The sequence below is a fragment of the Microcaecilia unicolor genome, chromosome 9, assembly GCF_901765095.1.
Source record: "Microcaecilia unicolor chromosome 9, aMicUni1.1, whole genome shotgun sequence".
Classification (NCBI taxonomy): domain Eukaryota; kingdom Metazoa; phylum Chordata; class Amphibia; order Gymnophiona; family Siphonopidae; genus Microcaecilia; species Microcaecilia unicolor.
Genome location: NC_044039.1, coordinates 95,026,203 through 95,048,198, shown reverse-complemented (window position 1 = coordinate 95,048,198; position 21,996 = coordinate 95,026,203). Strand labels below are relative to the sequence as shown.

Genomic DNA, 21,996 nt, shown 5'->3' with positions numbered 1-21,996 from the left:
CCTCAAGTCACTTCACTGGCTTCCGATCAGATACCACATACAGTTCAAGCTTCTCCTACTAACCTACAAATGCACTCGATCTGCAGCCCCTCCTTACCTCTCTACCCTCATCTCCCCTTACATCCCTGCCCATAACCTCCGCTCTCAAGACAAATCCCTCCCCATCAGTACCCTTCTCCACCACCGCCAACTCTAGGCTCTGCCCTTTCTGCCTCGCCTCACCCTGTGCTTGGAACAAACTCCCTGAGCCCATACGCCAGGTCCCCTCCCTACCCATCTTCAAATCATTGCTCAAAGCCCACCTCTTCAATGTCGCTTTCGGCACCTAATCACAACACCTCTACTCAGGAAATCCAGACTACCCCAACTTGACATTTCGTCCTTTAGATTGTAAGCTCTTCTGAGCAGGGACCGTCCTTAGTTATTAATTTGTACAGTGCTGCGTAACCCTAGTAGCGCTCTAGAAATGTTAAGTAGTAGTAGTAGCTAGCAGCAATTAAAAAATAAATAAATAAATCAAGCTTTACTTACAAAGCAAGCAGCTGGATTAAGTACCAATTTTTCAATTGTCCAGGAGCAATACAGGGACCCAAGTGCCGGATACAATGCACAAGTCCTTCAAGAGTCAGTTTCCTATTTTCATTTCTTTGCATTCTTCAGGTATTATAGTGACTGAGCTCTCAAACACCATAGTCTTCTCCCTTACTTCATCTGGAGTATTATTGAGTTCCACTTACATGGGTTGGGGAAAATGCTCCTCCACTTCCCCTTCCCAGTCCCAAGCTCTAGGAGTTTTAAAGCCCTTCCCCTATTCAGGAGGTTCCGTCCCAAACAGTCTGGGTATCCAGGATCTTTCCTGAACCTTCTAACGTGTTTCCCCGAAAATAAGACACTGTCTTATATTAATTTTTGCCCCCCAAAATGCACTAGGTCTTATTTTCAGGGGCTGTCTTATTTTTCGGGGAAACATCGGGGTTGGATCGGGGTTGGCCTGCCCGCCCTCTGTCGCTCCCGGAACTAACCTTAAACGCCTCCTTTCACCTTCGCAGCAAGCAGCAGCAGGGCAGGCCATTTCTTCCTTCCATGTCCCGCCCTCGCCTGACGTAATGTCCGCGAGGGTGGGGCACGGAAGGAAGGAGAGGTCTGCCCTGCTGCTGCTTGCTGTGAAGGTGAAAGGAGGCGATTAAGGTTAGTTCCGGGAGCGACAGAGGGTGGGTGGAGGGGGGGCCCGGCGACCTCGGGTGGGGGGGCGGCCTTGTCTGGCTCTCGGCGGCCCTGCTTTCAAACAAAAATTTGCTAGGTCTTACTTTCGGGGGAGGCCTTATATCTACCAATTCAGGAAAACCTCTACTAGGTCTTATTTTCGGGGGATGTCTTACTTTCGGAGAAACAGGGTATACCTTTCCTTGGGTGCCTAGCAACCTTTTACTAGAAGACCTTGTGCCCCTCTGTTGGCTGCAAGTTTACTTGCAGCTGGTTTTCTTAGCTGTCTTTATTCCATAAGGGGATAGGAGAGCATTGAGCATGAGGTGGCAGGGTCTTTACACAGTCCCTCTTCCTCCTTCCTCACACCAGGCATTGGTCTGAATATTAGCCAGTGCCTGGTAAACTTACAGTTCAGCACACATACCTGGATATTCAACACCAGGAGTTGTGCTTGTCTTGGCATTGAATATCTGGGTTAGTTTAGCCCACGGTTAGGAGCAGCTTATTACTATGGGCTGAATATTAACCCCTAAGCTTATTATTATCAGTCTACAATTGTACATTTTTAACTTTGCAATCCAAAATACATCTTATCTGTTGAGGTAATGCCTCCCAATGTGTTGATTTTGTGCATACATGACAGGAATGAAGCTTATCCTTATTCCAGGGTACGTAGGAGATGATCTTATCTCAAATTCATTGCTAATGCTCATCCCAATGCGTGTATTATTCCAAAGACTCCTTCTAGAGGTTATCAGATATACTATATACAGGCAAAATATTGAGATAGATTTGGAAATTCTTTATAATCAGGTTGGCGGAGCCTAATACAATTGGGACAATTTTTTGGTACTGACACTTCTATTACTGGTGCTGCTTTTGTACTTTTCTCCTTTAACACAATGCCCTGGTTTTCTTTCATCAAGCTTTTCATCTGTGAGGAATAAGAACTTCCCAGGTGATCACAATCTGTTTCTGTGATCATTACCTTTTCCTAGATTCTATAAAGAGTGCCCAAATTTGCACACCAAAATTTGGCCACAGTCCTGAGATACATGTGCAACTTAATTGGTTAACAAGACAATTCATGGCAATAATTGGCTCTAGCAATCAATTATTGACATTAATTGGCACCGATCAGGATTTGCGTGCAACTCGCAAGGGGGCATGATCATGGGAGGGGCATGGGCAGGTCAGGGGCGTTCTGAAAATTTGCACATAGTGTTATAGAGTACTGGGCATGCACACCCAAGTTGGACACCAGGAATTACACCCTGTTTCAGCAGGCGTAAGTCATAGCGCCCAAATTTGGGCTTGGGAATCGGCACTATGTGCTATTCCGTAAAGGGCGCTCAGCCCAGATCAACCTCTATAGAACAGCACTGAGCACCATCTAGTGAATCCGGCCCCTTATGTGGAACATTTGCACGTTCTTAGAATGCAAAAAAATGTTCTTTTGCACATTGGCCCTATAAAGTGGTGGTGGTTTTGTAAAACAAATAAAGATTTATGATATTCATCTCAAAAAGCTTGACACAATGAATCTTGTTTTAAAAAGATAATGAAGTTTCTTTAAAAAAAAAACAAACAGTACACCTACAGTATGTTGGAAAAGAAACCATAGATAATTCTTCACACAAATTCAGTTGAGATATATGTAAAGCTATAGCAAACATGTTTCAATGTACTATTTCAAAGCTTACTACACTTGTGTGAATTTCATTTCAGTAGCAGGGTCCTGTTTCTCACTCTATTTGCAGTAAATTGAGTTGGTCTTTGTCAAGGAGAATAGAAGACTAATTGATAACAGTACAGGATATGAGAAGGACATGATTCATTTTCTGCAAAGGTGGGGTCTCTGACAGTAATCAAATCAATGCTGAAGTCCACCCATTAGCCTGTCTTTTCCCCATGATGTGACAATAATCATCAATCACCACTGATTCACAATGATTAGCACTTGAGTGGCCTTGAATAGATGGGATCTAGTTAATGATGGCTGCAGAGTTTGCATTAAGAACTGCATGTATTCTGACACTGGTGACTGCTCACAAATGTCCTTCCAGCATGCCACAAAGAAAAAAAAATAGGAACATCACAATCACTATTCTTTTATAAATTGGATATCTACTTAATATACATTTCTTCATTGCAAACTGAAGTTCATTTATATAAGCGCCACTTTGCCAACTTAGTCTCTTCACTATTTGAGGCTTCTTCCCACTGTCATCTCTATTCCATAATGGGGATTTTTATATCTAGGCACCTGTTGGGAGCCTTTTTAAAAAGGAAAGTAGGTGCTTTCTTCCCCAGTCGCGTGTTCAGGATTTTCACAATGAATGTGCATGAGATCTATTTGTATACAATGGAGGCAGTGCATGCAAATAGATCTTATGCATATTCATTGGGGAAATCCTGAAGACCAGACTGAATTGTGGCCCCCCCCAGGACCGAGGTTGGACACCCCTGCCTTCCAGAATATGTCAGTTACACAACCGGATATATAGTTTAAGCATGTATGCGTCTAGGCATGAGCATTGTGGGCCAACCTTAGAGCTGGTATAAATGCTTGCAGATAGGATCAGGAGATACATATATTACTTATAGCACCCACACTCCACCCAATCATACTTACAGTATAATGGGGAGTTGGATTCTTTTTTTATGGGAAGGGAAAGGGAAATGGGACTTGATATACCACCTTTCTGTGGTATTTTACAACTACATTCAAAGCGGTTTACATATATACAGGTACTTATTTTTTACCTGGGGCAATGGAGGGTTAAGTAACTTGCCCACAGTCACAAGGAGCTGCAGTGGGAATTGAACCCAGTTCCCCAGGATCAATGTCCGCTACACTAGCCACTAGGCTACTCCTCCACTATGTGTTCACATACATGACTAGAATAGCAGCATTTGCACATATACTTGCCACCTAACTTTTGACACCTCCTTATAGAATGACCTCCTTAGGGTATGTGTGTATGTGACAGCACAGGTGCATAAAATGTTGGTCATAAAACTATCCCCACAGATGCAAGTGGTTAGAGCACCGGTCTCAACATCTAGAGGTGCCCTGTTCAACTCCCACTGCTATGCCTTGTGATCTTGGGCAAGTCACTTAATCCTTCATTGCTTCAGGTACAAACTCACCTTGAGTTGCTACCTAAAAAAAGTATGAGCAAAATCATAATAAATACTTGTATAGAACTCTAGTACAGCATGCTTTGGGTGGAATCAAGGCTTATGTATGAATATTTACACTTGCTCCTCAGCAGGCATAAATGTCTATCTGTGGCTTCAATCTATGCTTGATTTCTGCCGATTATACCCATAGCATTTTATAAAGATACATGGAGGGGTATTTTTGAAAGGATGTCCAAGTCAGAATAGAACACCAAAATGCAAGGGTTCTCTTATAGATAGTAAGCAGTCATGGAAGATTTTAAAGGAAGAAACAGCCTCAAGAAGCTCCTAGCTGTACGTTACACACTGCTGGAGCAGGACTTCTTCATCGTTGGCAAAAAACCTCCTTTCTTTCAAACTGAAAACTTAGTTTAGGCTGCCGGGTCTCTTCTCTTCTTTCAATCTATTAGAACCGACCATGACCAACAGTGGCTCTGTCGGCTTTTTTTGAACAGAATTGAAATTTTCCTGGCCTGTGATCCTGACGCAGTCTTTCGAAACATTGGCCACCGTTGGTCATGGTCAGTTCTATTAGATTGTTTGAAAGAAGAGAAGAGACCCGGCAGCCAAAGCTGAGTTTTTTTGTATTGATTTCTGGTTAACACTTAACTTTTTTTTTATCAAATGGACTGTTTAAAAGAAAGGAGGTTTTTTGCCAATGATGAAGAAGTCCTGCTCCAGCAGTGTGTAACGTACAGCTAGGAGCTTCTCAAAGCTTTTTCCTCCTTTAAAACCCTCCATGATTGCTTACTATCTATAAAAAAAAACCTTGCATTTTGGTGTTGTATCGATAATTGGGAATCTCTTCCTCTAATTACTATTCAAGTCAGAATAGAGATATCCAGCTCATGAAGTCCATCTCTCCAGTACTTTCCAACAAGAAAATGTCAGGATTTCCTGTTTGCAAATACGTGAGATGGACGTCCGTGTGTTGAGGATGTCCAGCACGAACAGCCATTTTACTTACTGGAACGTCCAACATATGAACAGCAAAAAATCAGGGACAAAGATGTCAGCCTGGTAGTATTCTTAAAAGAACGGCCACACATACCTTCCTGCAAAGCAGAGGGGCAGCCTAGTGGTTAGTGCGGTGGACTTTAAACCAAATGAGCCAGGTTCAAATCTTACTTTAACTCTTTTGTTTTCTAATTGTGAGCCCTTATGGAACAGAAAAATACCTACTGTATCTGAGTGTACATCACTTCAATAGCTTTCAGCCTTGAAGGTGGCTTATATTTTTAGGTGCAATAGGTATTTTTCTGTTTCTGCAGGGCTCACAATAATTAAAAGAAAAAAGAGTTAAAGTGAGTTTTTGAACCTTGTGCCTTTGGTCTTAAGGCCACTGCTCTAACCACTAGGCTACTCTTCAGATTTGTTTTTGTGCTTGCTTAGAATGCCTACAATACCTGAAGCTGTCATACAGCCTGGTATCCCCGTTCAAGGGAGAGGAAGGGGAGCAGCAACCACCAGGGGATTAAGGAGCTGTTATGCCTTGATCCCTCAAGTGGTCAGCTGCTCAATCAGAGCAACGTTTGTACCCTCATAAGACAGGTCTAATTTAGGACATCCTTCTTTTTAGGCTTGGACATTTCTTCCCATTTGGTAATCGCTGTTGGACGTCCTGATTTTGGGCCCTCCCTAGTCCTGCTCAAAATGCGCCCCTTTGTTATTTGGATGTACTGAAGGGTTGGTCTTCTCTTTTCTGCCTTTACAAAATTGGAATTTGGACATTTCAAGCATGTGGACGTCCGTTTGGGCATTTTGAGATGTCCATATGCTTTGAAAATACGTTCCAGAGGCACCTATGTGTCTTTATAAAATAAGCTGCAAATAGGCACCTACTTGGCCTCTCAAAGTGACCTGTTATAAAATTACCCTTTCCCCCCAATTCCATAAATGGTACCAAATGCCAGACACGCAATTGGGTGCACAGTTATAGAATAGGGCCAGTTATGTATGTAACATAATTAATTGTCACTAAATTTTAGGTGTTGTTTGATATTGCAATTTCAATAGAAATGCAGGTTAATTCACTAGTTAAGAAGTGCTTCTGAATGATAAGAACATTGTGTACTATTTGGAAATATTTTCACAGATGTCAATATGAAAGTTTAACTCATGCACTTATATTGTCTTACCTAGACTATTGTAACTCGATATATTCAAGTTGTACAAAAATACTTAAAAAAAAAACTACAAAGTGCAGAACTTGGCAGTCCATCTGATTTTTGGACCCTCCAAGTATGATAGTACATCCTCATTTTGTGTTGTTACACTGGTTGCCATTAGAGGTCAGGATTATTTTTAAACATGCTTGTCTTTTGTTTAAAGTTTTGCAAGGTTTGATTCCAGATTATTTTTTGTCTAATTTTTGTTTTGGTGCTATTTTGAGACTTAGGGGAGTGGGCAAAACTATGGGGTCCTTTTACAAAGGCGCGCTAGCGTTTTTTGTGCATACTATAAACATGCGCTCAACACTAGAAATGCCCATATATTCCTATGAGGCGTCTCTTGCGTTTAACGTATGCTAATCATTAGCGTGCACTAAAAATGCTAACGCACCTTTGTAAAAGACCCCCTATGTTTTTTGTCTTTCCCTCAGTTTTTGAGAAATCTTTGGCTTTTCAAGTTGCAAGACTTTAGAGGGATTTTGGTAAATTTTATGTATTTCCTCAACAGTATCCAGTGGCGTAGGATCTGCCCCAGAACAGGTTACTTCCTGTTCCGGGGCAGAGAGATCAAGGAACCAACGGAGCTGACGCAGCTCCTAGTGATGTGCACTCGGGGCGGATTGACCCTCTCGCCCGCCCCTCGCTTCCAAATCAAGTAAGAATGCGCTCTGGGGGGGGGAGGGTGCGCTCCGGAGGGGGGAGGGCGCGCCGAGGGGGGGCGCCGTGTGCACCGGGGGGGGGTGCGCAGCGGCAACCCGCCCCGGGTGTCAGCTGCCCTCGCTAAGGCACTGACAGTATCTTATGTTTAAAAGGAAGATTAAAACAAGTTTATTTAAGAAATATATCTTACGGGATGTTTAGTAATTTTAGGTTTGTGGTGTTCTATGTTGGGCTTGTGTAATTCCCAGGGATTGTCCTGGCCTCTTGACCTTTGTGACCCACTTAGAACTGTGAAGTGTTAGCGGGATATGTCAGAAATGTAATGTAGTATAATGTAATGATAAATACCAATAATTTATTTATTTATGCATTCTTGTATCCCACTATTACCCAAAACAAGTTTTGGTTCAAAGTGGCTTATAATTTAAAGTAAAATTACAGTAATTTTTTACAGTTGTGCCTTAAAAGAGGTCATTTGTGGCTTGCATGGTTATCTATAGAATTTTTTTGAAGAGGTATGTTTTCAGTTCTTTTCTGAATTGAAGATAGTTGTAGATACTTCTTATGGCTTTTGGTATTGAGTTCCACCATTTTGATCCCAGGTAGTTGAATCCTGCTGTGTAGATGGTTCTATATGTTATGTTTCTGCAGTTGGGTAGTTGAAGAAGTAGGTAACTTCTGGTTTCTGGGCTTGCATTTCTTGATGATAGCTCTATCATGTCTTGCATGTATACGGGTGCCATTCTGAATAGTATCTTGAAAATGCTTGACACTAACAAGCAATAATTGGCCCTAATTTGCAGCATGCCTAACTTCTCTCACACTCAAATACAAAGGGGGTGTTAATGTGGGAGGGGCATAGGCATGTCTGAGACGTTCTGACTCCTCTTGTGCACACTTTATAGAATAATTGCTATTACGCACCCAACTGCTGCAATTAGGTGCTATTTATGCCAGTCATAGTGATCATGCCTAGAATTCAGTGCATAACTGTGGATTTATGCAAGTATTTTATAACAGCTTTGGTGCACAATTCTGCTGGTATAGAATACTAGCTTAACACTCAGTTTTTTTATGCCTAGCTTTTAACGATCTGTATAGAACATACCTCTATATGATTTGATCTACTGAGATTTTATCAATGAAATCATTTGTGGATTAGAGATGGAGACTTCCACATATCTCTGCTTCCTTGGGATCTCCCTGCTCCTGCCAGCTCAGTCTCTTCACTCCAGTACAGATGAAGCTTCTTCCTATTGTCATCTCTTCAGAGCCCGTGAAACTCTTTCTGCTTGACTTGCTACTGTTTCCCTGCCACCCTTTAACTCTCATGCTGTCTTCTACATCTGCAATCGCTATGGGGCTCCTTTTCAAAAGAGAAAAATATCTAAAAAGTGGCATAAATCTGCATTTTGACATTTTCCTAAAAAAAACCCCATCCAAGTTGTTATTTTCAAAACCAATTTTTAGATGCTTTTCTATTAAGTGCATTCAAATCACAAGGGGGGGTGTCAGGTGTGGGTTAAGGGCAGGATCTAGTCATTCCTAACTTTTGGACATTTTTCTGCTATAATGGAACAAAAACATCCAGAGCTATAAGTTGGTCGTTTTGGTCCAGACCTGTTTTATTAACGAATAAGCCACAAAAAGTGCTCTAAATGACCAGATGACCACTGGTGGAAATCAGGGATGACCTCTCCTTACTCCTCCAGTGGTTACTAATCCCCTCCCACCCACCCCCAAAAATGTGATTTAAAACATTACTTACCAGCCTCTATGCCAGCCTCAGATGTTATACTCAAGTCCATTAGAGCAGCATGCAGCTCCCTGGAGTAGTCTAATGATGTGTGCAGTACACTGCAGACAGGTGAACCCATGCCCATACCTCCCCCTACCTGTGACACTTGTGGTGGAAACTGTGAGCCCTCCAAACCTCACCAGAAACCCACTATACCCACATGTAGGTGCCCCCTTCATCCACCAGGGCTATTGTAGTGGTACACAGTTGGGGTTAGTGGGTTTTGGGGGGGGGGGGTCAGTAGACAGGATATGGGAGCAATGGTGAGATGTGTACCAGGGTGTATTTATTTGGAGTCTGCAGTGCCCCCTAGGGTGCCCCATTGCTGTCCTGGGATGACTGTGTGGCCAGTCTACTAAATACTGTCTCCTCCTACATCCCAATGGCTTGATTTTGAATGTTTTATTATTTTTTTTAATGGACCACAAAGATAAATGCACAGAGCACAAAAAAATCTAGCAAATAGCCATTCCCCCCCCCCCCCCCCCTAAAAAAAAAAAAAAGAAATTTTTCTGTTTTGAAAATGGCTATATTCCCCACTTGAATTTTGGATGTTTTTATCGAAAATGCCCCTCCACACCTCTTAATCATTTCCTCCTTTAACACCTTTTGCCTGCTGCTACATTCTTCTTTGCTTTGATTATACAGTCCTACAGTGCTTTGTTTAGTATTAGGCTTGCTTTTCTGAAGTAGACTGTGAAAACTGTAAGGCTGTTTATAGCTATTCTGCTGTTTTAGATTCTTTAATTTGTAATTTTTCAGTTTGTATTTTGTACTTCTTATCTTTTCATTATTTTTTCTTCTTTAACAGTTTTAAGGCTGCATTTCGATTACATTGTGAAATCACGATTAATCGCTGCCTTCCTCCCTGCCAGTTGTATGATGGCCTCTACAACCTCTTTTTGCATTATCAACTTATTCAGCCCCAGGGCATCACCTTCATCTTTCAAGGGAACATCTATTAAATATTGTGAGAAGGAAGAGGCTGTCCTACCCTGGTTAGGTCCCTAGAGGGCGCTGTTCCCCTAAAATGTCCAGGGAGAAGGGCTGGGTGAGTCACTAAAGGGAGCCAGTAAGGGATGTATAGCAGGAGGTCGCTAGGACCGAGGAGAGCCCTGGGGATAGAAACAGGTGCAGCAGGTTATGGGCTGGGTCCTGTTTGGCCATTAACCACTTAATACCCCACCTGAGTGTGAGGGATGAGGAGAGCTAGCAGCAGCAGAAGAAGAAGAAGAGGGCTGGTAGCTGAAGCAGGAGGATCCCCATGAGAAGTACTGGCTGTGCCCTTAAGACTGTGTGTCTAGAACTGTGTGTTACCAAGAAGGAAGCTGGCTGGGGTAAGAAGGCCTTAGAGTATCAAGCATAAGAACTGTGTGTTCAAAGAGGGACTGTGTGTCCAAGATGAAAAGACGGTGTGTCTAGAACTGTGTGCTACAAGGAAGTATCAAGTATAAGAACTGTGTGTTCAAAGAGGGACTGTGTGTCCAAGATGAAAAGACTGGGTGTCTAGAGCTGGGTGCTACAAGGAGGGACTGTGTGTCCAGGACTGAGTTAGTACTGAGCCCAAAGGCCTGTGTGAGAGGGCTCAGGGGGAAGAAATCTGTTGGGTATTGAACTGTGCAAGAAGAACTGTTTAAGCTTATGAAAGTGTTTTAAGCTAAAAGAAGTGTGCCCCAGAGTCGGGAATAAAGATTTGTATGAGAAAAATCCTGTTGATGAGACCTGAATATGTTTGCCTTTTTGAGAAACAGGTCACCCCGAGTAGAAAGGGGTAGGGTACTAATTTACATAAAATCTGCATAGGGAGAACCAGCTCACCCTGAGTGAAAAGAGGGACCTGTGATCCTGAGGTGGGAGCTTCATCTTCACAAAAGCCTCATCATCTTCACAATATATATTTAAGGGTTTCTGCCAGCATTTCTCTGTTCCCTCAGTTTTCTGGAATGCATTTCATCCAGTCCCATGGCTTTGTCCATGTCCAGTTTTTCAAGCTGTTCATACAGGGCCAGTCCTAGGGTCTCTGGTGCCCCCCTGCAGACTATGAGTTGGCACCCGCGCCCCCCCCCCCAGCACCTCCTTTCTCTCTTCTCCCACCCTGTCCCTGTCCAGCGATTCTCCTTCGCCCCCATCCCCTGCCATACCGCGCCGCCCTTGGTGCTTTAAATCTTTAATTTACCTCCATTCCAGCAACCACGTCATTTGAAAGCCCTGCTCCATCTCTAGCCTTCCCTCCCTTCGTGAGTTCGTTCCCTCAGAGTCTCGCCCTCCAGGAAATGACATCAGAAGGTGGGACTGTGAAACAAACTCACGAAGGGAGGGAAGGCTAGAGACGGGGCAGGGCTTTCAAATGACGCGGCTGCTGGAACTGAGGTAAATTAAAGATTTAAAGCACCAAGGGTGGCACGGTATGGCGCCGCAGCGGTGCCCTTGAAGGTAGGCGCCCTCCTGCGGTGCTTACCCCACTTACTGGGTTTGACCGGCCCTATGTTCATAAATACTTCCTTTCGTGAACAGTGCAATATCCATTCCATTCCCAATATATACCTTTGGCAGGTATCCATGGTCCTTCTCCAAGGGCCCTCAAGGTTGGGTTAAATGCTGGTCCTTTATTCATTGACTAGACACAGGTCAAGTTTCACTGAGAAGCGCCTGTATCAGGAGTCATATGGATATGTAAATCTAGACTTTCAGAAACCAAAATTGAAGGTTTCAGCTCTACTGAAGAAAGACAACTATTTTCCAAGGATGGCATTCACTAGTGCTATGAGGCAGAGCAATTTTGGTCCTTCTTTGATTAATCAAGAACCAGCGTTTATCCCAACCTGGAGGGCCCTTGGTGCTGTTTTTCTTTGTGCTTCCATATTGTGTGCTTTGACCCTGTCCGTGTAGATGTGCTGCTTTGTGAGAACAGAAGTATTTGTTTAGTACATCTGCTTTTTCTACATAGCAGGTGTAGCATCTTTAAGTCTTACAATTCCATTTCTAGCCTTTCTCTATCTAACATATCTGAAAAAAGTCTTGTCACCGCTATTTATATCTTTAGCCATTTATTTATTCCACTTGTGCTTTTACTAGCCATATTTCCCTCTTGGCTTCTTTGATTTTCACTTAGTAATCTTTTCTGAAAGCCTCTTGTTGCTCTCTGTATTTCTTGAATGCCACTTCTTTGCCTTTGTTCTGCCCCCCACCCCCCCATTTGCATTTGGAGGGGTTTTGCCAAGCGACACTCTTTCCACTAGTTCATTTTTTGAGTCCTGTATCTCCTGCAACAACATCTTTAGATCTATCACCTCCATCTCACTCTCCCTTCATAGTTCCTCTGTTGTATGTGTGTGGGCTTCAGGTGCCACCATCTTGAGGCCAACCACCCTTGAGTCTGACAGATCTTTCCCCAGAGTGCTCACTTTCTGTGGATTACTCATTACAAGTTGCTTACCTTAGAGACACCAGAGGCGCTGTGGGCATTCTTGAACCAGCACCCTGCCTAACCTGGCCTTTGTGTTTCTGGCTGCAGGTCTCTCTTAGCAGAGGGGGCTGTTTGGGGCTCAGTTTTAGGGTGTAGAGTGAACAGTACTCTGGGCATGGCTGACTTTACTTTCATTTCTGCTGGCCCCAGGCTGGTTGACATCTGTGAGGCACCATGACCCCATGGACTGTGTGCACTTGCATATCCTGTGAACCATACTGTTTGGAACCCTTGGGCCTTTTCTACCGTTTGGCTAGGTCTGTGCGGCCACTGGATGACCTGGGGGTTTTTCTCCCCTGGTGGCCATCTAGATTGTGTTGTGGACTTTGTTTTCTTGCCAAGGACTGCTAATAGGCACTTTGTCCTTTTTTTCCAACTTAGAACACAATTTGCTTCTCTTTTTTGCAGTTTTTTCTATGCTCCTCTTTTTTCCATCTGTTTCTCATGTTCTTGTGGGTTTTGGGGGGGGGGGGAGGGGATGATTACATTTCTGTGGGGTATAGGTGAGCAGAGGATGTGAGTATTGCATGCCTGGAGAGTGTTTTTTAGTAGTTGGATGTGGAGGTATGTGTGTGTCTTGTTTTTGGTTTGGGGGTGGGCAGATAGGGGAAAGAGGGTTAGGGTCCCTTAGTGCCAGTGAGTTCCAGAGTAAGTAGGGAGACTGGAATGAGTGGTACATTTCTTTCGGGTAGGCTTAGCTAGGAGACCTACCTGGTAACAATCTGGACCATACTTGGTGCATTGAGCTTGTTTATTTTACAATATCCTAATGGTGTCACCTGAGTTAAAACTTGTATCTTTGAATGTGGATGGTATTCACTCCCCTGTAAAAAGAACCCACATATTGCAATTCCTTAAGAGAGATCATGTAGATATCACCCTGCTGCAGGAAACACATCTGAGTAAATCAGAACATCTGAAACTTAAGAGGACTGGGTAGGTGACCTTTACTATGCTGGCTTCAACAGTAGGCAGCAATTTTGTTTCACAAACGCCTTGCCTTTACCCTTCATATTCTATATCAAGACCCAGAGGGCAGGTGTGCATTGGTGGCCGGGGAGCTCCCTGGAGTAAAGGTAGTTGTCTGCAGCATATGTGCCCCCAATGTGTATTCACATAAGTTTCTTTCACAGTTGTCTGCACGCCTATCCACCTTTTGATGATTACCAGCTCATTAATGAGGGCACTTTTAACTTCACTAGCGACCCTATGATTTTTCCTCTGAGGAAAAATCATAGCTTACATATCCAGGCTTAATAAGAACTGGTCAGGGGACATTGTAGTACTGACTTGGAAGTGAACAGAGATCCGGTGGACCATTCTGACTCACTCAGATGCTCAATCATACAAGGATTAAATGTCAGCAAAATTCCAGTTGCAGGCTGTTGTAGATCAGCAAGCTAATCAAAGTATCCGATTATACAAATACAAGCTCCATCACTGGGGCAATAAAACTGGGAACTTTTTGGCATTTTTGGTGAAACAACGTTCGGCTAGACGTTATATTAGTCGGACAAGAGGTGCATACTGTACGCCCTTCACCAAACAGGATGCTATCGTCCAAGCGTTTATTCATTTCTAAGAGTCTTTGTATGATGACAGGCGTGCGCTTCCTTTTCTGGTCCTTGAACCTCCGTTGTTTATCCGAGGCCCAATTACAAGCACTTAATGTTCCTTTTTCTGGGCAGGAGGTACAGGCTGTCATCAATTCTGGCTGCTTTTCTGGCATCCAGGTGAACAGATTTTTCCCTCAGTTGATCCATCCGGATCAGGTGGGCTTCATTCCTGGTCAGTTTGTGTTCTTTGTAAAAGTTCTACTGCTCAGATAGTCCTCAATGATTCTTTGTCCCCAGTGATTCATTTGGGTAGGGGCACACATCAGGACTGCCCCCTTTCTCTTTTGCTCTTTGTTCTTTCTCTAGAGCCCTCAGCAGCAAAAATTCATCAGGCTGAGGTCTTGCAGAGTATTTGGGTTGGCCCATTTGAGTATTGCATTAACTTGTTTGCAGATTATATGCTCCTCATCATTGATCGGGTGTCTACTAACCTGCCTCGAGTTATGCAACTTATTTGTAAGTTTGGGGCCTTTGCGAGTCCAAAAATTAATTTTACTAAATATGAGGCCTTGAGGCTTGGTCCTGGTGGAGACATACCCTGGGTGGTGTACGGGGGTTGACCCGTTTATAACCCTGTGGGGCAACACCAACTTTCCTGCAGAGCTTGGTTCCTCCCCCTTTGAGGCTTGGCATCTTGGGGGAGGCCAATACTTGGGGGATCTGGAGACAGTGGGGGAGGGTAATTTTCTATCCATTGACCAGCTTAAACAGGTTTGGGCTCTCCCTAATCACCACGTTTTTGCATATCTGCAAGATTAACACTATTATCTGTCTTTGTTGCTGGCGCGGTCTCCTCTCATATTTTTTACCACTTTAGATCAGGTGTTCCTCCAGCTGCCACCTAGTCTGAATGTCTCTCTCAATGGTATCAGATTTTTAGGTAATGTAAGGGGGCCCCAGACCTGGGGATTAGACATGGCCAAGGTTGTTACTACTAAGCAGCTCCAACAGTCCTTTGAGGCGATTCAGAGAACTACACCTAATGTCGCGCTTCAGGTTATTCAATTTTACATCATGTTCATATCACCAGGCAAAGGGGGGTCCAGATGGGGCTTTGGGAGGACCCTCATTGTTTACATTGTCACATAGGGGTTGGTACTTTCTTGCAGTCTTTCTTGGAATGTCCTGCTTTGCAGGACGTGGTCTGTTGTAGTTCAGGTGCTGGAGTGTGTGTTTCAACTGAGGGTTGAATGGTCTTACTGGGTGTTATTGATGGGGAGTAATCTACCTTTGTGGGTACAGGGTCTCACTGATACTCAATGTCAATTTGTTTTGTTAGCTGTGCCTTTGGTTAAGAAATGCATCTTACAGTCTTGGATGGCCTCGACAGCACCCTCCTTTACTGTCTGGCTCAATCTGATGACTGAGATGTTGACCTGGGTGGTTTCTCAATATCAACAGTCAGTATCTCAGGCCCAGGGGCGGCATCAGTACTATGCTTGCAGAGAATTTTCTCTGACCTGAAGTTGGCCTAGGGAAGTGGGGATATCCATGCTCTCCCTTTAGGGTCTCTTTGGGCAAGGGGGTCCTCGGGGAGAGGGTTGTAGGGGGGAGGGTTTTATGTTTCTGGGGTTTTTTTCTATTTGTTTTGTTATTTATAACCAAAATATGTCAAAGCGGTTTTCTTTTTTGTATATTGGTGGTTTCTACTGTTCCTGTTGTTCCCCCTCTTATTACTGTAATTCTTGCTTGCACCAGTGTATATCATTTCCTGCTTTGATATGAATAAAGATATTTAAAAAAAAACAGAAATACACAGACATGGAAATGCTTTATAAATTTACCCACAAAATTTGACTGAAGCATTTGATAAAACACTTTTACTGTGAGTTATTGCATAGGTCCTAATGTTTGCTAGTTAACCACTGAAAATTAGGTTACTGAATGCAGCTGGGCTCAATGGATGACAGCCATTGCTGTGGTTCAGACTCCTGACTGACTTTAGGCTATCCTTAGCATGTAATAATAAATAGTTTTGTTCAAAGAACAAATCTTTGTTTTAACTGTTTCTACTTGCCATTGTATAATGGAAATTATGTGATGTTGTTCCAGACATTCTTAAATAAAGGATGTTTCAAATTTGAAAACACAGTGTACCATATTATCTTTGACAAATACCCCCTAAGAGATGAGGTCTTTGAGTTCACTTCAAAGCTGCCATCTGTTATCTGTATAAACTCTACAGACCACTGACTTCCTGAGTTACAAATGTTGGCATTTGGTTCTCTATTTTGTAAGAAGGTGCAGAGTTCTTGGCTAACAGCTCCCTCATTTCTTTTACAGTTTCTGGAGCTACAGATGCAATTAAAAGATAAGCAAATCATGTTGGGACAAGCACAGGAAGAAAACCTACACCTTCAGCAACACATCCAGGGACTAACAGCACAGGTTAATGCACTGGAGAAACAGGTGAATTTAAGATGGACATAACAAAGATACTGTTCCAGTTTTTTTATTATTATTATTTTGCTTGCAAGTAGATCAGAGTTCCCTCAAGAATGATATTGTAGCACTAATGTGCCATAGATGGTAAAGTATACAGAGTTGTCAGCCTATTAACTGTGCATATTAACTTTCATATGAATGAGATTTTGAACCAGCCTCTATTAAAATATCATCCTAGTTCATTCTGGCCCTTTTAGATTTTTTTTTTTTAGAGGAAGTGAAATATAAACAGCTTGATATTCAAATGAAGTTATACATTCACCAAGGGCCAGTAAGGGGCAGTTCCACATCTAGGCTTCTCCATTTAGTCGCCCTGTGGACACAATGTTGGAGCTCATTCTATAACAGAACCTAGGCAACTAGAAATATTATACCTAGGTTTGTAAGGCTTGAAAGTGCTTCTGTTTGTTTTTTTATTATGTATGTTTTTTTGTATTCCCCGTTTTGGACAAAGGCGGTTTAAAAATAAAATATTCTGTTCTAATATTCTAGTGTAACCCACCTGCAATCACACCAGCTATAGACTTGGCATAAATGCAGATATCTAAATTATCTAGACAGTAGCTAGATAGTAGCAATATTCATCCACTGTCCAGATAAGTTATAGGTTTAGTTTAATTCTGTTGAACGGATCACACCCCCCCCCCCCAAAAACAAAACAAAACAGAAAACAAAGAATGGGGGATGACCAGTCAACTTCCAACACAAGGGCTAAATGTTTATTAAAAACAACTCAATAAAACTGACTCGACGCAGTCCTGCGTTTTGGCGATGACACCTGCCTCAGGAGTCAAGACAATTCAGCTCTAATGAGCACATCTAGAAGGTTATAAAAAAGCCCAAAAGATGATTAAAAATACTGCAACATCCAAAATATAGTAATCAAACAAAAAACTCTGAAACATTGCAGTCGACAAGCTAATGTCAGCTAGTAGTGCAATCATGGTGACTGCATTGTACATATATTAAGTGCTGCTCCTTTATTTATAGTGGCACTGAATACACATATTAATTTAAATGCTGGCACTGGCATTTAAATTAATATGGTCGGGGGGTCACGTGATGCGTTGAGAGAGTAGGACGCGAGTTCCTGCTCTCCGAGGCCCAACGCCCGACATCGTCAAAGATTTTGAGATCTCGCCTTGCCCCGGTGCAGTTAAAAAGCAAAAACAGCGGCTAACTGGGTGATGGACAAGTACGTGGAAAAATCAGCGAAAATTATGCCGCCGCGAGGAGTAAAAAAAGACAAAGACTCGCTGAAAGCCACAGGCCCAGGCATGGAGCCGCCGCAGACACAGAGTGGCCCGCCCTTTTCGGAGGTGCAGCTAACTCAACTAACGCAACTAAATACGGCGGTGGTACAGGCTCTGGAACCCAGATTAGAGAGAATCTCGACGCAAATTGCAAATTTTGAGACCCGACTAGCAGAGGAGTCACACCGGATTGGAGAACTAGAGCACAGGGTGTCTGAGGTGGAAGACATTCACCCCCCAATGCAACAGCAGATTCGCCACCTAGAAAGCACAATAACAACGCTCACAGATAAGGTAGACGAATTAGAAAACCGAGGCAGACGCAGCAACCTGCGGCTGATCGGCCTACCTGAATCGATTGGGGACTCGGTGCTGGCAACAGTCGTGGAACAGTGGTTAAAAACAGAATTCGCCTTGTCAGACCACGCGGGCGGCCTGTGCCTGGAGAGAGTGCATCGCGTGGGCCGAAAGCAAGATGGTCGCCAGGCCCCGCGCGCGGTGATTTTGAAGGTGCATAACTTTTTACATAAACAAGAGATACTGAGTGGATACCGCATAAAACGCGATGATACCAAATATGAAGGACACCAAATTAGAATTTTTCAGGACTACTCGGTCTCCCTGCAAGAGCGCCGGAAGAAGTTCACACCGTTATGTCGACGGCTTTACGCGCTGCAGGCCAGATTTATGCTAGTATATCCTGCGGTGCTCAAGATTCGTCAGGAGGGCCGCTGGAAAACATTTGACTCAGCAGAAGCGGCACATGAATATATTACAGAGCTGGAACAACGCCCGATTGACCAAAATGAACAAAGAAAGGAAGAGTGAGCTCCTACAAGGTTGGCTTTCTTTCAAGGGACAAGGGAGTAAAAGTACGTTGCACCTTTGAGGGCGGGGGGCTTCGGGCATGGAAGGGGCTCCCTATTAAGTAAGAGATTAGATGTTTAGGAATCACAAACTAGATGGGACACAGAAGGAAGAGGGAACTAAAGGGAAGTTAGGGGTGGGGGGCTTAACAAAAGAGGGACACACACGAGAGTCGCACACAGGATATAGAGGTTCTGACAGAGTCATGCAGCTTATACTTTGGAAACTGGGAACACGATGGGCAAGAAGGAGACAAGTATGGTTAGTCCCATGGGTGGGCTGGGAGCCCAGGGGACAAAGGTGGACAACACATCACAACACATTAACAGTGCATTGTTCATGCGCAGAATAAGATACGTATAATATCCTGGAATGTGGGAGGGATCTCCTCCCCAGTCAAAAGAACCAAGATTCTCGCAGCCCTACAGAGACACGGGGTGGGGATAGCCTGTCTCCAGGAAACGAGATTGTCCCAAGAGGAACATGAGAAACTGAAACGCCACTGGGTAGGAGAAATGTTCTGCTCACCAGCCACGGGTAGGAGAGGAGGAACAGCAATATTAATTCACAAATCACTCATGTGCTCTACTAGACTAGAATTTAGAGACCAGGAAGGGAGGCTAGTGGGAATTAGGATCAACGCGCAAGGAAAAGAAATGCTTGTAGTGTCAACATATGGCCCCAACGCAGCAGGCGCAGACTTCTTCGCAGAGGTCTTGGCGAAATGCAAGGGGCTTGATACACTTCCCTTGATTCTAGCAGGAGATATGAACCAAGTCATGGATGCGGCCTTGGATCGCTCCAAATCCCAGCCACCGCGACCCTCGGCTCCACCCTCGATACTGGAAACATTATGTCATGAGATGGGACTGGTAGACCCCTGGAGAATATTACATGGGGAGGAGAGGGACTATACACACACATCCAGGGTACATCAGACACAGTCTAGAATCGACTATATTCTCATATCACAGACAGAATTCCCCAGAGTAATAAATGCTTCTATAGGCCCAGAAGAAATCTCGGATCACTCGTTAATTTGGGTGGATTTAGACCCAGCCCCCTTTTTCCAACAATCCCCGGGGTGGAGGTTTCCGGCATATTTGTACAAGTCAGACGACTTCAGAAAATACCTACACCAAAAGTGGGAGGAATATGTCACACATAACCGAGAACACCAGGAAGATGAGATCTTGTTTTGGTCCGCAGCGAAGGCGGTGCTTAGGGGAGAGACAATAGCCTACGTCACTAAGCGGAATCGACAAATTGCCCGGAGAATAATAATTCTGGAAAAGCAGCTTGGAAAAGCGAGACGGGCGTACGCAGGGACACCGACGCAGACGAATTATGACACACTAATGTCCACTAGAGTAGCACTTAATAGTATGCTGCATGAGCGAACAATGAGGTCCCTCCTTTACAGAAAATACAAGCTACACAAATTTGGAGATAAAACGGGAGGGATGGTAGCTAGACTGGTGAAGGGCGCGCGCAAACCACACCACATCACAGCACTCCGCACCAAAGTGGGTAGAGTGACGCATGACCCCGGAGAGATTGCTGACACCTTTTACCAACACTTTGCAAAGCTATACAAAGGGAAACAAGGGCACACAGAAGACCGGGAGAATATAAAATGTTACTTAAAAGAGGCGGGATTAGAGAGTCTACCCACAGATCAGGTCGGCCTCCTCAATGCCCCGGTGTCAGCCAAAGAATTACAGAAGGCGATAGGCGCATTAAAGCTCTATTCAGCGCCGGGGCCAGATGGTCTCTCAGGAGAGTTTTACAAGCTATTGAGCGCACAGATTGTGGGGTCCCTGACTGATTATCTAAACGCAGTGGTAGAACTGGGACATTTCCCCCTGCACGCAAATACAGCACTTATAAGCCTTATTCCCAAAAAAGATAGAGATGCGTTGAACCCGAGTTCATACAGACCCATCTCCCTGATAAATGTGGAGGTTAAGCTCTTATCACGCATTCTAGCAGAGAGACTGGCACCTTGGATGCCCCGTCTTGTTCAGGAGGATCAGGTGGGCTTTGTCCGGGGTCGTCAGTCGGTCTTGAATACACGGAAAATGATACTAACATTAATGTCTAACTCCCCCCAAAGAACACAACAAATGGTAGTCAGTTTAGATGCAGAACGTGCATTTGATCAGGTAGAGTGGACATTCCTGTTCGAAACACTGAGGGGCATAGGGTTGCACGGGTGGTTTACAGAGGCAATAGAAACACTGTATGCAAATCCACAAGCAATGCTTCGAATCAATGGAATCAAGACTCAAGGGTTCGACATCGGGAGAGGAACCCGACAGGGCTGCCCCTTGTCCCCACTACTTTTTCTTTTGACGCTGGAGCCCCTTTTGGCCAGAATTAGAGCACAACGCAAGATAACAGGGATAGAGGTTGGCGGGAGGGAGCTCAAAGTATTAGCCTATGCAGATGATGTTGTAGTTCTCTTGAGTAACCCACAGGCTTCCCTGGAGTCTCTCCTACACACCATCAAAGAATATGGCGCCCTCTCGGGCTATTCCCTTAATAGAACCAAGTCTAGGGCCCTAGCGCTGGATGATACATTGCAAACAGACTGGAGAGGAGAATTCCCACTACAATGGGCGGCAGGTAATCTGCAATACCTGGGGGTGATCATCCCCAGGGCCCTGGACACACTGTATGATGCAAATGTAAGGCCTTTATTGACAAAAACCAGAGGCCTGCTGAAACTGTGGAGAGCATGCCCACTATCGCTTTCAGGCAGAATAGGTCTGTTCAACATGATGATAGCTCCCAAATGGTTGTATTTGTTCCAGATGCTACCACTTTATTTGAAACAGAGAGAAGAGAAGGCGTTGCATCGCGCAGTGCAAAGCTTTCTATGGAATGGGAAGAGACCCAGGCTCCCAGTCCACATACTTCAAAAGCCGAGATCACACGGGGGGATGGGCCTGCTCAACATAAGACATCTCACTATAGCAAGTGCAATGAGACACATCAGAGACTGGTTAGTGGGGACAAGTGAATTCTCAGTGATAGAACTGGAAAAGACAATGACACCTAGGGTGCATTTGGGATGGAGTCTACACGCCCCCGGGGAAAGACTAGATACAGGAGAGGGCCCAAACCCTTTAATTGCAGCAGCAAGAGCAGCCTGGAAATGGTTATGCAACCGACACAAATTTGATTGGCGGGTCACCCCTTTTCTGCCAATATATCACAACCCAGACTTCCCGGAGGGCTCCACATCGCCGGCATTCAGCCAGTGGAGAGCACTGGGGATCCAGTATCTATGTCAGCTGGTGACAGATGAAGGTAAACCGAAGCG

General features: G+C 44.2%; 1 protein-coding gene across 1 annotated transcript in view; it reads left to right on the top strand.

Moving 5' to 3' along the window:
* The window catches only part of LMNTD1 (lamin tail domain containing 1), a 440,913-nt gene that overhangs the window by 148,151 nt on the left and 270,766 nt on the right, over nucleotides 1-21,996 (top strand). The window contains exon 6 of the mRNA XM_030213683.1: nucleotides 16,387-16,512. Coding sequence (XP_030069543.1) covers nucleotides 16,387-16,512 — 126 coding nt within the window. The remainder of the gene's footprint in view (nucleotides 1-16,386; nucleotides 16,513-21,996) is intronic.